Source organism: Lycorma delicatula, chromosome 1 (assembly GCF_047948215.1).
Source record: "Lycorma delicatula isolate Av1 chromosome 1, ASM4794821v1, whole genome shotgun sequence".
Classification (NCBI taxonomy): Eukaryota; Metazoa; Arthropoda; class Insecta; order Hemiptera; family Fulgoridae; genus Lycorma; species Lycorma delicatula.
Genome location: NC_134455.1, coordinates 290,758 through 304,808, shown reverse-complemented (window position 1 = coordinate 304,808; position 14,051 = coordinate 290,758). Strand labels below are relative to the sequence as shown.

Genomic DNA, 14,051 nt, shown 5'->3' with positions numbered 1-14,051 from the left:
AAAGAATTCTGGAAAGAAATCTTCAAAATCCCAGTAAATCAAGTGAAAATTTTGCTAGGAGATTTCAATGCTCAACTTTGCTCTGAAAGAAAATTTTCGGTATTAATGTAGTAGGCAATCTACCACTGTAGTTAGGTAGTTCTTAGATGGAACCACTGAAACGCTATATTGAAATAAGAAATTAAATAAATAAAATTATAAATATAATCTAACCAAATTAACCTAAGCTCGCTTTGCTCACTTACTTTGACTAGCAAGTGAAGGTTAGCGAGCGAAGTAAGTGTGGGTTAAGTTTGGTTAATTACATTCATAATTTTATTTACTTATTTTCTTATTTAAATGTATCATTTCAGTGGCGCCATCTAAGAACTAACTAACTACAGAGGTAAATCGACTACTACTACATTAATACCAAATTTTCTAACATAATTGGTAAACATCCAGCTCACACAAGAACAAACGAGCATGGTGAAAGATTAGTCAAATTCTGTGAACACCTAAATTTCAAAATCATGTCAACAAATTTTAACTTTATCATGTAACCATCTCTCAAAACTGCCACAAAGAAATTCAAAATGACAAGGTCAGGAAAGACATAAATGTAACCTCAGATCTCTCCTAAATCAAGATGAATTTCATACTAATGTCAAAATCCCCAAAACTAATAACAAACACTTTTAAATGAAAAGATGACAGAATTTCAAAATAAACTAAATACAAATAAAAATTGGAATGAAGTCACTCAAAATTTAATTAAACCTGTCCAAGAAATTACACCATTAAACTTTCACAAAACAACCTGGTGGTAATGCATCTGAAATGCAATTAAAAAGGCTTCTAGCCTGGAAAAAATGGAATAACAAAACTCAAGAAAATCTAGATTAAGCCCAAAAATTATGAAAAAATAACACACCAAACACTAAGGAAAATTAGAAGAAAACTCATGAAAGAACAAATAACAGAAATGGACGAAAACTTCAAGACTATTTTACAGAACATTTAAGAATAAACTCAATGGTTACTCATCTCAAAGTTTTAACTTTAAAACAGAAAATGGCATACTAGCCTTGAACAACAAGGAAAATTGTGAGATCCTGGTTGAATATTTTGAAAAGTTATTAAACTGTGAAAACCCCAAAGAAAAACTGAACTTAAGCTTCACAACACAGAATCCTTACTTTAATTCACCAGACAAGTAAGACATTAAAAATGTGATCAGGTTGCTCAAAACCAATAAAACATCAGGTGAGGATGGTAAAATCACAGAATTATGGAATCTTGCAGATAAGAAATTCCCAACAGAAACAATCAAACTCTTCCAGAAAATTTGGACAGAAGAAAAGATTCCAGATGATTGGCTTGTCGCATTAATTAATCCATTATATAAAAAAGGCTAAAAAACTGAAGTTAATAAGGATAGAGGAATCTCACTATTACCTGTCACATATAAAATATTCTCCAAACTACTTCTTAAGAAACCTGAACCGCACATCAACACAAAGTTTGATGAATATCAAGGTAGATGCAGAAGAAATAGATCTTGTACAGAACAAATTCTAAGCCTAAAAATGATATTAAAATATTACAACACAAGGCCAAAAGACATCTTTTTTTATTCAATGATTTTCAAAAGGCTTACAATTCAGTAGATACAGAAACCATATTTGACACATTAAAAGAATACAAATTTGAGCAAAATATCATACATTTAATTAAACTCGCTTTAACCTACATTAAATCTAAAGTCAAGTTTCTAGGTGAAGTCAGGAAATCACTCCAAATAAAAACAGGACTAAGACAAAGTGAAGGTCTTTTACCAATGCTTTTCAACTTGGTTTTACATAAAGTCAGGAGACATTCTGGGAAAATAATGATTCAAGTTCAAAACCAGGAACAAAGAATCACAATGTCAAGATTAAATGTCTAGTTTTTTGGGATTACTTTGCACTCTTTGCAGAATCAGAACAAGAAGTAATCAACCGATTACTGAAAGAAGTAGCTGAAGAAAAACAGGCTTGCAGATCTCCTTTACAAAGACAGAAATGATGACAAGTGCCAGTACATAAACCAAAAAGATAATAGAAATAAAGTATGACAAAATTAAGATCACGGGTCATTTTAAATATCTTTGAGAAAAAATTAGTAGAAATAGAACAGATAGACTGACACAAATTAGAACTAAACTTTCTGCACTTTCTAAAATATCTGCTACAAAAAAAACACACCTTCATTAAATGTAAAATTGAGGAAAACATTATAGTGCAGCTGCAAGACCAGTAATATTGTACGGTGTAATAATAATGATTCAAGTTCAAAAACAGGAACAAAGAATCAGAATGTCAAGATTAAATGTCTAGTTTTTTGGGATTACTTTGCACTCTTCGCAGAATCAGAACAAGAAGTAATCAACCGATTACTGAAAGAAGTAGCTGAAGAAAAACAGGCTTGCAGATCTCCTTTACAAAGACAGAAATGATGACAAGTGCCAGTATATAAACCAAAAAGATAATAGAAATAAAGTATGACAAAATTAAGATCACGGGTCATTTTAAATATCTTTGAGAAAAAATTAGTAGAAATAGAACAGATAGACTGACACAAATTAGAACTAAACTTTCTGCACTTTCTAAAATATCTGCTACAAAAAAAACACACCTTCATTAAATGTAAAATTGAGGAAAACATTATAGTGCAGCTGCAAGACCAGTAATATTGTACGGTGTAATAATAATGATTCAAGTTCAAAAACAGGAACAAAGAATCACAATGTCAAGATTAAATGTCTAGTTTTTTGGGATTACTTTGCACTCTTTGCAGAATCAGAACAAGAAGTAATCAACCGATTACTGAAAGAAGTAGCTGAAGAAAAACAGGCTTGCAGATCTCCTTTACAAAGACAGAAATGATGACAAGTGCCAGTACATAAACCAAAAAGATAATAGAAATAAAGTATGACAAAATTAAGATCACGGGTCATTTTAAATATCTTTGAGAAAAAATTAGTAGAAATAGAACAGATAGACTGACACAAATTAGAACTAAACTTTCTGCACTTTCTAAAATATCTGCTACAAAAAAAACACACCTTCATTAAATGTAAAATTGAGGAAAACATTATAGTGCAGCTGCAAGACCAGTAATATTGTACGGTGTGGAAACTACAAATATAACTGGAGTAGAAAATCTACTTAAGATGGAAGAATTTTAAGAAGGATTTATGGTCCAAGAAAGCCACAGACTGAGATCAAGACTTGGAGAGCTGCATCAAACCAGTCATTTGACTGGTTTGATGCAGCTCTCCAATATTCCCTATCTAGTGCTAGTCGTTTCATTTCAGTATACCCTCTACATCCTACATCCCTAAAAATTTGTTTTACATATTCCAAACGTGGCCTGCCTACACAATTTTTCCCTTCTACCTGTCCTTCCAATATTAAAGCGACTATTCCAGGATGCCTTAGTATGTGGCCTATAAGTCTGTCTCTTCTTTAAACTATATTTTTCCAAATGCTTCTTTCTTCATCTATTTGCCGCAATACCACTTCATTTGTCACTTTATCCACCCATTTGATTTTTAACATTCTCCTATAGCACCACACTTCAAAAGCTTCTAATCTTTTCTTCTCAGATACTCCGATTGTCCAAGTTTCACTTCCATATAAAGCGACACTCCAAACATACACTTTCAAAAATCTTTTCCTGACATTTAAATTAATTTTTTATGTAAACAAATTATATTTCTTACTGAAGGCTTGTTTAGCTTGTGCTATTCGGCATTTTATATTGCTCCTACTTCGTCCATCTTTAGTAATTCTACTTCCCAAATAACAAAATTCTTTTACCTCTGTAATCTTTTCTCCTCCTATTTTCACATTCAGTGGTCCATCTTTGTTATTTCTACTACATTTCATTACTTTTGTTTTGTTCTTGTTTATTTTCATGCGATAGTTCTTGCGTAGGACTTCATCTATGCCGTTCATTGTTTCTTCTAAATCCTTTTTACTCTCGGCTAGAATTACTATATCATCAGCAAATCGTAGCATCTTTATCTTTTTACCTTGTACTGTTACTCCGAATCTAAATTGTTCTTTAACATTATTAACTGCTAGTTCCATGTAAAGATTAAAAAGTAATGGGGATAGGTAACATCCTAGTCGGACTACCTTTCTTATTACGGCTTCTTTCTCATTTTCTTCAATTATTACTGTTGCTGTTTGGTTCCTGTACATGTTAGCAATTGTTCTTCTACCTCTGTATGTGAACCCTAATTTTTTTTTAAATGCTGAACATTTTATTCCAGTTTACGTTATCGAATGCCTTTTCTAGGTCTATAAATGCCAAGTATGTCAGTTTGTTTTTCTTTAATCTTCCTTCTACTATTAATAAAATAATATAATATTAAATAAATATTAACTATTAATAAAATATATTAAAGTGAAAAACGGAATAAAACAATAAATAATTTCAGTACAAGTAAGTATTTAACAATAATTATTTTTTTATTTCTTGAAATACAAGATTTCTTGTGACAATTTCTTAATCTTTTACTCACTTAAAGTGATGAGATAAATAAAATTAAGATAGAGATAAGAGCCCACAAAGAGCAAAGAAAAATTACAAGGACTAATAAAAGACCAAGAAATTATAAATTATATATTTATACAGAAAAATTTTAAAAAGAAATTAACCATAATTAGTTTAAAAAACTTCCACAATTTGCATCATGAAAGAAAAATTAATTCTGGCATAGTTATTATCCCTATGTAGAAAAGGTTGAGTTTTAAACTGAATTAAAATTTCTTCTTTTCTACATAATTGTTCTTCAAGTCATGATTTGTTTGAAAAATATACGTAGGAACTATGGAAAATTGTACATAAAAAGTGTGGTTTCTCTTTGTTCTTTCTGCTTTGTTAATTTCAACATTCCATAACTACAGTTAACTATTAAAAAAAACCAATGATCACGTCAATGCTGATTAATGACCACTAATTAGAGTTTAAGAACAATTGATCCATTGTTTTAATATTTCAATCATTTTTTCTTACAGTTGGTTATATTAGACCGATTGAAATAACTTATTTAAAGTTGATGTCGTCTAAAGTTGATGTCAAAAAGAGTTGTGGTTATTTAAGACACAGAAAGGTATACTTTCACCAACTTCCGTCAAAATTAAATTATTTTTGCAGAAATGAAAAATAAAACAAAAAAAAATTTCACATTTTTCTCAGAAATTTCTAGGTCGTGTTAAAAAGTGACCTCTAAAAAATATTGTAGAATTTTGCATGATCTACAACTTCTGTATTAGAAAATTTTTCAACCCCCAAATCACCCCTCCACCACCTCCACTCATACATTTATTATTTTTATGTGTATTATAAGCCCCTTCACCATTTCCACTATAATCTGTATTTATTAACTAACTTTAACCAAAATAAAATAGTTACAACAAATAGAATTTGAGTAGGTACCTGTAATTTTTTGTGTTCAATATACAGTCTCGAGAAACATATTTAGGCCTTTTATTTGCAACACAAGCAGCTGTAGTAACCCATTTAAATGTTAGTTGATATTTATTGTTCTCTATCAGAATCGGGTTAATATACTAAAATAAATTTATTAATTAAGAAATCTAATTCAGAGTTATACTAATGTTTCATATCTATCTTTACACAGTATAATACTGAAGTACAAAAGACATAAACCATCTGTGAACAATGCGTACTACTGATACAAGGCAAAAAGTACAGACTATAATTTAAGATAAATGTAAATTCCAGTGTGAAATTTAAGATTTCAGGACTAAATACTTAATTGAATAAACATAGGTTGACCTTTAAACGCAAGCTAAAATTAAAATATTCTGTGTTTTCTATATTGTATTATAAAATTAAAATACTAGTAATAATATTATATTAGAAATAAAAGTAACAAAATGAATAACTTAACAACATATTTTCCTATAACTGTTATAACTTTTGTAATTCACAAACAAAATAAAAATTATTCTTTTTTTTTAATATAAGTTTTCTGAAACTGAAAGGTATAACCTCTTGCACATTTTAGTGGATATGGAATGAATGGCACATGTATAACACAGCTACTTGGTTGATTTTCATAGTCCATTTTACTTTCTAATAATTAAATCAGGTCAATACACTGCTGAAATGAAGAGCATTATTTAATGAATATTATGCTGTTATGGATAAATACAACGATTTTAAAAGCTGCTAGTGTACTTTTGTTTTACAAAACAATCACTTAATGATTGCACTTAACTGGAAGATCCTGTTTCAAATACAGTCATGCTGGATGTTTTTCATAAGTAACAAAACTTCCACAATGTATTCCTAACAAATTTTAAGCTTATATAAATTAATTACTTAAAAAAAAAACTTGAACATAACATACTCATGTCACAGACGAGTTGGGTTTGGTGGTGATCAATAATGGACAGCACCTACCCTAGTGATGGTAAACAGATGCTCGTTTGTGGATGTCACGTTTGTCTCGCCGAGATTGGGAGAGGGATCGTGGAGATGAGTGGTGAAGAGAAGTCATTGAGCGACCATTTCTTTGTTTGGTCTGAAATTGGGGACGGTTTGTCTTGTAGCATGGTGGCTGATAACAGGAGATTATGTCCGAAAGAGGGCCTAGCCAGGCTTAAGAAGTTGGTGAAAGAGCGCCCTTGTCATCTGGAAAATATCTCCCCCCAGCACCCTGACGAAGGCGGTATCAAAAACAACAGAAGAGTCACTGGACCATACAAGTCCGCAAAGAAAGATGTATATTGGTGGACTGTTCGGGTTGCGGATGCGAGAAGGTGCTGTATTACGGCCAGGAGACAGCTGGAACGGGCCAGGAGAAGGTGATATCGTGAGGACATCCTCTCATGCAGAAAGGAACTGGCCGAAAAAAGGAGCGCTTACAGGAGTGAAATACAGGAGAGCTCCTGGACATGTTGGAGAACAACATATGGGGTGACGCCTTCCAAATTGTAATTGGTAGATTTGGTAGGGGACGTTACCCATTCTTGCCGAGGAGGTTCTTAGGAACAAATTGGTGTTTTGTTCCATAGAGGTGACTGACTCATCTATAGAGATATAACTGCAGTGGATATCCCTGTATTGGCGAGCTGCGACAGGCGGAAGGGAGGCTGAAAGCTAAAAGGAGCCTCGACCGGGTTACTAACAAGGTTGTGGCTGCAACAGTGGAATTTGCTGCGGACCAACTGCTGGCGGCCTTTAACCGAGTACTCCTGGATGGTTGTTTGCCACCATAATGGAAGGAGGCCAGGGTGTTTCTACTGAGAAAGGTTGGAGAAAAGGTGAAGGAAAGGTGGGAGGCCCAGTCGGATACCGACCTCTTTGCCTGTTAAGTTATCTAAGCAAACTCTTCGAGAGGCTGTTGGCGAAGCGTCTCCGAGATGAAGTAGAACGGAAAGGAGGCCTTAGTGAATGACAATATGGATTCAGGAGAGTGTGGACAACGGAGGATGCCATAGCTAGGGTGATGAAGATTGTTGATCAGGCTGCAGCGGGTTCTTGGAGAACGAGGTGCATCCCTGCGGTGGTGATGTTGGATGTCAAGAATGCAATCAACTCACTGCCGTTCGGGTGCATCATGGATGAGTTGATTCAGAGCGATATCAGCCCATATCTGGTGCGAGTCCTTTACGACTGTTTTATTAGCAGGAAGATAATTGGTCATGCAGAAGGTAAAGAGGTTACAACTAGTATGGAGCGCGGTGTCCCGCAGAGTTCGATAATTGGACCGATCATGTGGAACCTAGCATATGATGGGTCCTCAGGTTGCGGTATCCTGAGGAAGTTTCGATTACCGGTACTGCCGATGAGGTCTCCATGGTATTAGTCGCCTGAACAAAAGAAAAGATCATCTGGAAAGGTGAACGAGCTATTCCATTGTTCAACAGATGGTTGGCGGGCCACGGCATTAGCCTCGCTGCAGAAAAAACGAAGCTGCTGGGAGTCGGGAGAAGGCGACTCTTCCCTATCAGGCTACAGGTAAGGGGGGGGTCGTTATCGAGCCGGTCAGTAGAGCCAAATACCTGGGGGTTTGGCTTGAAAGCCGGAGAGCCTTTCAAGATCATGTCAGGGAGGCAGTCGACAAGGCAGGTAGAACAGTGTCGACTGTCTCAAGGCTCATGACCAAAATTGAGCCGAGCTCATCAAAAAGGAGGGTGCTGGCAGTGGTGGCTCGGCTCGTTGCCTTGTATGCCGTGTCAGTGTGGAGGAGGGCGTTATGGACGAAGTGGCCGTTCGGAGGCTTGCGGAGCTGCAGTGCCGACTGGCAATCGGTGTTGCTAGGGCTTACCGTACGGTCTCTACAGCCAGTCCTGGTGATTGCCTCGCTCCCCCTATGGAGTTCTTGGCGGAAGAACGAGGTTCGGAAAAGAGAAGGAATAACAAAGAGTATGGCCAGGAAGGGGACGACAGAGCACTGGCAGGAGAAATGGACTGGACAAAGAGGTTAATACCAGATATCAGGCCTTATCTCAGACGTGAGCACGGGGAACTTACATTTGTGCTAACCCAATTGTTATCGGGGCATGGTAGCTTTAACCTATATGGCAGGAAGAGACGGTCATCTGAAAGCTGCTTGTATTGTGGAGAGCAGGATACCGCAGAACACACTGTCTTCCAGTGCCCAAGGTGGGAGGAAGACAGGATGATGATGCGGACACAGTTGGGAGAGGTTACCGCAGATAATAGTGGAGGCAATGCTTCACGGTGAACAGAACTGGTCAATAGTCAGTACAACCGAAAGAAGACCCTGGAAGAAGTGAAAGATAAGGGTGTTAGTGTTAGGGCAGGGAGGACAGCCCCATTCAGGAGGGGTGGGATGCTCTAGCATACTACCTTCAGTGATTGAACGGGGACTCCTGGGGTCCTTAGGTGGGAAAAAGAAAGACCGAGACCCAGTCTGGGGACCCCGGATTAGTGGCACACGCTTATTAAAAGTCCAAGACCCAGCCACTGGGAGGGTGCTGTCAGGAACAGCATAGCTGGGTCGGCATGGCCTCCTTGGGGAGTAGAAACAACTGACACCCTCAAGGGCGTGTTATACAGGATCTACCTTGACAGCAAACATTAAACACTTTACCCTCTCATTCTAATCGGTTTGTGGAGCATTGCCATTGCGTGTGAAAGTGTTAATGTGAATGCAACAAGATCCATTTGTTGTCGTTCACAATAGTTGAGAATTACAAGAAGTTAGTTGCTGTGAATTCTCGTGAAAGATGTTTTTATGTAAGATTATAAAATTCAGTCAACTGGATAATTGAATCCACCTTATCATTTCAACAGAAACAGTTTGTTGATTGGTTTTAATCGAGAAAAAATACAAACGATGATTTTTCAAAGGAAATCATCTTTAGTGACAAGAGGCAATTTCACTTTCTTTGGGGCCTTGTAAACAAACAAAATGCCACAATTAAAAAACAGAAAACAATCAAGAAACCCATGACAAGATGATGTAATGTAACCTTGAGACCAAACAGTATACAACTGTTGAGTGATCGGAGCTTATTTTTTTGTAAGATGGGAATTCCACGACAGTGAACCGCAATGACAGGGAACGATACCTCAATGTGGTACAAACTTTTTGTGGTGTATTTGAATGGTCTGTTCTGGCATTACTATATGAAGTTCTTATGTGTAATGATTTATCGTAACATTTCTTGAAATGAGTATGTAGATTAACTTTGCAAAACCATAAAGTAAAATATTTTATTTCAGCTTGGTGATGATAAATTGCTAAGAGATGTTTAAAATGGATTTCACATATAATACTGAAATAGATTTAGAGATTATAACCTAAATAAAATCTAGAAAAAGTTCTTATAGTAATGATTGCTCCATTATTATTTACAAATAATTAATGTAAGCAGACAGATTTTAAAAGAAATAGACACTTGTAATTGTAATATAAGAAAGGATATAAAGGAACATTATTTTAATGAACCTAAGACCGATATTCATGGAGAAACTACTGATGACATTAATAACAGTGATAACACATGCACTTTTATGAAAAGGGTAAACTTTTTTCTTTACTCCACTGCAGAGTTCCTTTCCTTCCCCAACAATAAATAACTTTTAACTAAATAATAGGTTAGGAAGTTGTAGTTTAAAATTAATTAAGGTTATCTTTGACTCGTCCGATACTGAATATTGAGTCATCAGGGAAGGTGAAAAAAAAAATCGGGCCAAACAACAGAACAATTTTAGCATTAGTTTTCTGCCTGCGAGAAAGGGACATAACGGTTTACATTGTGATTTATAATAATTAACCTAACCGTCAAAAAATCTTCCCACTAATTCAGGTACAATGATCTTTTCACAAAAAGTATATTAGACAGGTAAGATTTTAAGTTAAACAGATTAGTCAAATTAAATTTAAGGTTTCCTTTTTGTTTACAAGGGAGCAAAACAGTTAAGCTAGAAAGGTTAAATAAGATTTTCATAATGTGCTGTTACAGTATAAGCATAAAAATGTAATTAAGATCGATACAGTTTTAAGATGAATCTGATAGCAGAGCCAAGCAGTTGTGGCATGTAAAAAGAATTGCAAGTAACACCGGGAGGCTTTGGCCTTCTTATAATACAAAAATTCATACTGAATATTAACAGGGTTATAATTACTTTTTAACAGACCGATTTATAATGTTCTGAAAAATCACTAATGCTATTACTGTAATAAAAATTAATATACAGTTTAGAATTAACTTTATATAAAGTGTTTATTTTTCAAAACTATAAATTAATGTATAATTTATAATTATACATATGTAATTGTTCTATTTAAAAATGATTTGGAGGAAATGCTGATCATCGTGCTAGAACAAAAACCCGAGTAGAAAATGAAAAAAATAAAACGATTAATTAAATGAGATATGAGAGAAGATTGTGGTGGGTTTTAAAAATTATACTCCTTGATTCAAACTTTGATTAGTTCAAGGAATAGGAGGCATTATTGTAGTGGCAGAGTGCATTCTTTTAACTAATGTTGCCTTTATAATGGCTACTGCTATTAACCAGATTGAATAAGTTAATTATTTTAGGAGTTTAACTTTACGAATAATATGAAAAGTAAAAGTACTGATACTACATTATACATCTGTAAACCATGTCGATCCCCTGAAGAAGGGTCCAAAGCAAACTGGCTCAAGCTCAGGAGAAATTTCACGAAGAAAAATAATCGACTAATATTATATACAGAGTGATTCAGGAGGATAAGGCAATACTTTGACAACTCATTCTAGAGGCTAAAAATAAGAAAAAAGTTCATATAAACATAGATCCGAAAACGCTTCGTTAGCGAGTTATTCAGGGTGAAAGATTTCGCCCGAGTTTCAGTTCCTCCGGGTAAATTAAGGCTTTCTGAAATTCTGGGAAGGTCAATTAAGGGGCAAATTTAATTGTTTCTTATGGGGTTTGAGCTGGGAAATCGAAAAAATAGGTCCCAGAACTGTATCTCTCCTATTTTCTAAGATATCCCATGTAAAACGTCAAAAATAGGGTCAAAAAACACATTTGTTTACGTTTGACGTACAATAACGTTGTTAAATTGGCGATAAATCATACATTTTTTAAACGTAAATTGTAGAGAATTTAATTATAAGAAGATTGATGTAAATAATGACAACAAAAAAGAAATAAAATTTTAAACATGTCGACTTTTATTAACAACAAAACCGACGAAAACTTAGAAGAAAATGTTACAAAAAAAGAAATGTTAAATGTGTAGGAGCTCTATCAAGTTGGTAATACATTTCAATTTGTTTTGCTAAGGGGATATTTTCCGGCGATATAATAAATTCATTACGTAAAAATTCCAGATAATTTCTCCCTGTGACCCGATGTTGTAGTATGAAAGGACCGATTAATTGGTAGTCTATGATACCGCACCAAACATTCACTGAAAATCGTTGCTGGAAATTTTTTTCCACTGTACCATGTGGGTTTTCTTCACACCACCGATGCGCATTCCGTGTGTTGTTTATTCCGTTACGAGTGAATGTAGCTTCATCCGAAAATAGTATAAATGGAATTAAATGTTGATTCCTACCAACCCGTTGAGAAAACCGCAGCCGGCTGGCGTAGTCACCATGCTGGTGATGCTGCACTTTCTGAATATGAAAAGGATACAATCCATTATTATTTAATGTCCTCCATATTCTACTTTGTGAAATATCGAGCCGTGTTGCAATTAATCGTGTGCTCGTTACTGGACTACGTTGAACCATCTGCTGAATGTTTTCACCTTCATCAGCAAGATTTGCTTGTCGTTCAGATGAAATATGAGCGCTGGGAAGTGTACCGTTCTCACGAAGATTATTAAAAATTCTAATAAATACTTTACGATTTGGTACAACACGACCAGGATAACTATGTCACCCGCCGAGTTGGTCTAGTGGTTAACGCGTCTTCCCAAATCAGCTGATTTGGAAGTCGAGAGTTCCAGCGTTCAAGTCCTAGTTAAGCCAGTTATTTTTAAACGGATTTGAATACTAGATCGTGGGTACCGGTGTTCTTTGGTAATTGGGTTTAAATTAATCACACATCTCAGGAATGGTCGAACTGAGACTGTACAAGACTACACTTCATTTACACTCATACATATCATCCTCATTTATCCTCTGAAGAATTATCTAAACGGTAGTTACAGGAGGGTAAACAGGAAAAAGAAAAGATAACTATGTCGATATTCCGTAACCGCTGCCGCAGCACTTCCGTTGCAAAATCCATATGTGAAAATCATGTCGGCATATTCGACGTTAGTGAAGATACGCGGCATTTTTCGAAACAAAACTAAACAGAATTTCACTTTTTTTAACAGACTTGATTTTTATGCGCTGTAAAATGAATACAAAATTACACTTCTTAACAGTTTTCTGAAATTTTTACGGTAAGAATTCGACGTAATACTGCAAACACGATTGATCAGCGAAAGGTTATTTAACACATTACCACAACTAACTGACAACAGTTAGTAGTATTTAAACAAATTTTGATGAAAAAATCAGTGTTGCCAACTTGTTTTCCGTAGCTCTAAAATTATTGTACCTACTAGACACATCTGTTTTCTTTTTTTGCAAGTTTGCATCGGTTTTGTTGTTAATAAAAGTCGACTTGTTTAAAATTTTATTTATTTTTTGTCAACATTATTTACATCAATCTTCTTATAATTAAATTCTCTACAATTTATGTTTAAAGAATGTATGATTTATTGTCAATTTAACAACGTTACTGTACGTCAAACGTAAAGAAATATGTTTTTTGACCCTATTTTTGGCGTTTAAATGGGATATCTTAGAAACTAAGAGAGATACAGTTCTGGGACCTATTTTTTTCGATTTCCCAGCTCAAACCCCATAAGAAACAATTTGCCCCTTAATTGACCTTCCCAGGATTTCAGAAATTTAACTACACTGATGAATCAAACATTAAGTTGATATCAAGTTAGTAAATAAAAGAAGTTCAGGAAGTTTTTATTGCCAGGGAGACAAAGATGAAGGTATATAGCATGTAACTGAAGAGGTACGGTGCAGTAGATGCTTTTCAATAAAATTTATTAAACCCACCGGGTTGGTCTAGTGGTTAACGCGTTTTCCCAAATCAGTTGATTTGGAAGTCGAGAGTTACAGCGTTCAAGTCCTTGTAAAGCCAGTTATTTTTACACGGATTTGAATACTAGATCGTGGATACCGGTGTTCTTTGGCGGTTGGGTGTCAATTAACCACACATCTCAGGAACGGTCGAACTGAGAATGTACAAGACTACACTTCATTTACACTCACACATATCATTCTCTGAAGTATTATCTATCGGTAGTTACCGGAGGCTAAACAGGAAAAAGAAAGTTCAACCATTCCTGAGAGTGGTTAATTTGAAATCCAACCAACAATGAACGTATCCACGATTCGAATACATATCATCCTCATTCATCCTCTGAAGAATTATCTAAACGGTAGTTATCGGAGGCTAAACAGGAAAAAGAAAGAAAAGTAAAATTTATTACCATAAAATAT

At 35.0% G+C, this 14,051-nt stretch overlaps 1 protein-coding gene across 1 annotated transcript in view; it reads right to left on the bottom strand.

Moving 5' to 3' along the window:
• LOC142318551 (vacuolar protein sorting-associated protein 11 homolog) overlaps window positions 1–7,708 on the bottom strand; it is a 38,423-nt gene extending 30,715 nt beyond the window's left edge. Inside the window, exon 1 of the mRNA XM_075355105.1 lies at window positions 7,605–7,708. Within this exon, the coding sequence (XP_075211220.1) occupies window positions 7,605–7,708 (104 nt within the window). The remainder of the gene's footprint in view (window positions 1–7,604) is intronic.
• Between the last annotated feature and the right edge of the window lie 6,343 nt (window positions 7,709–14,051).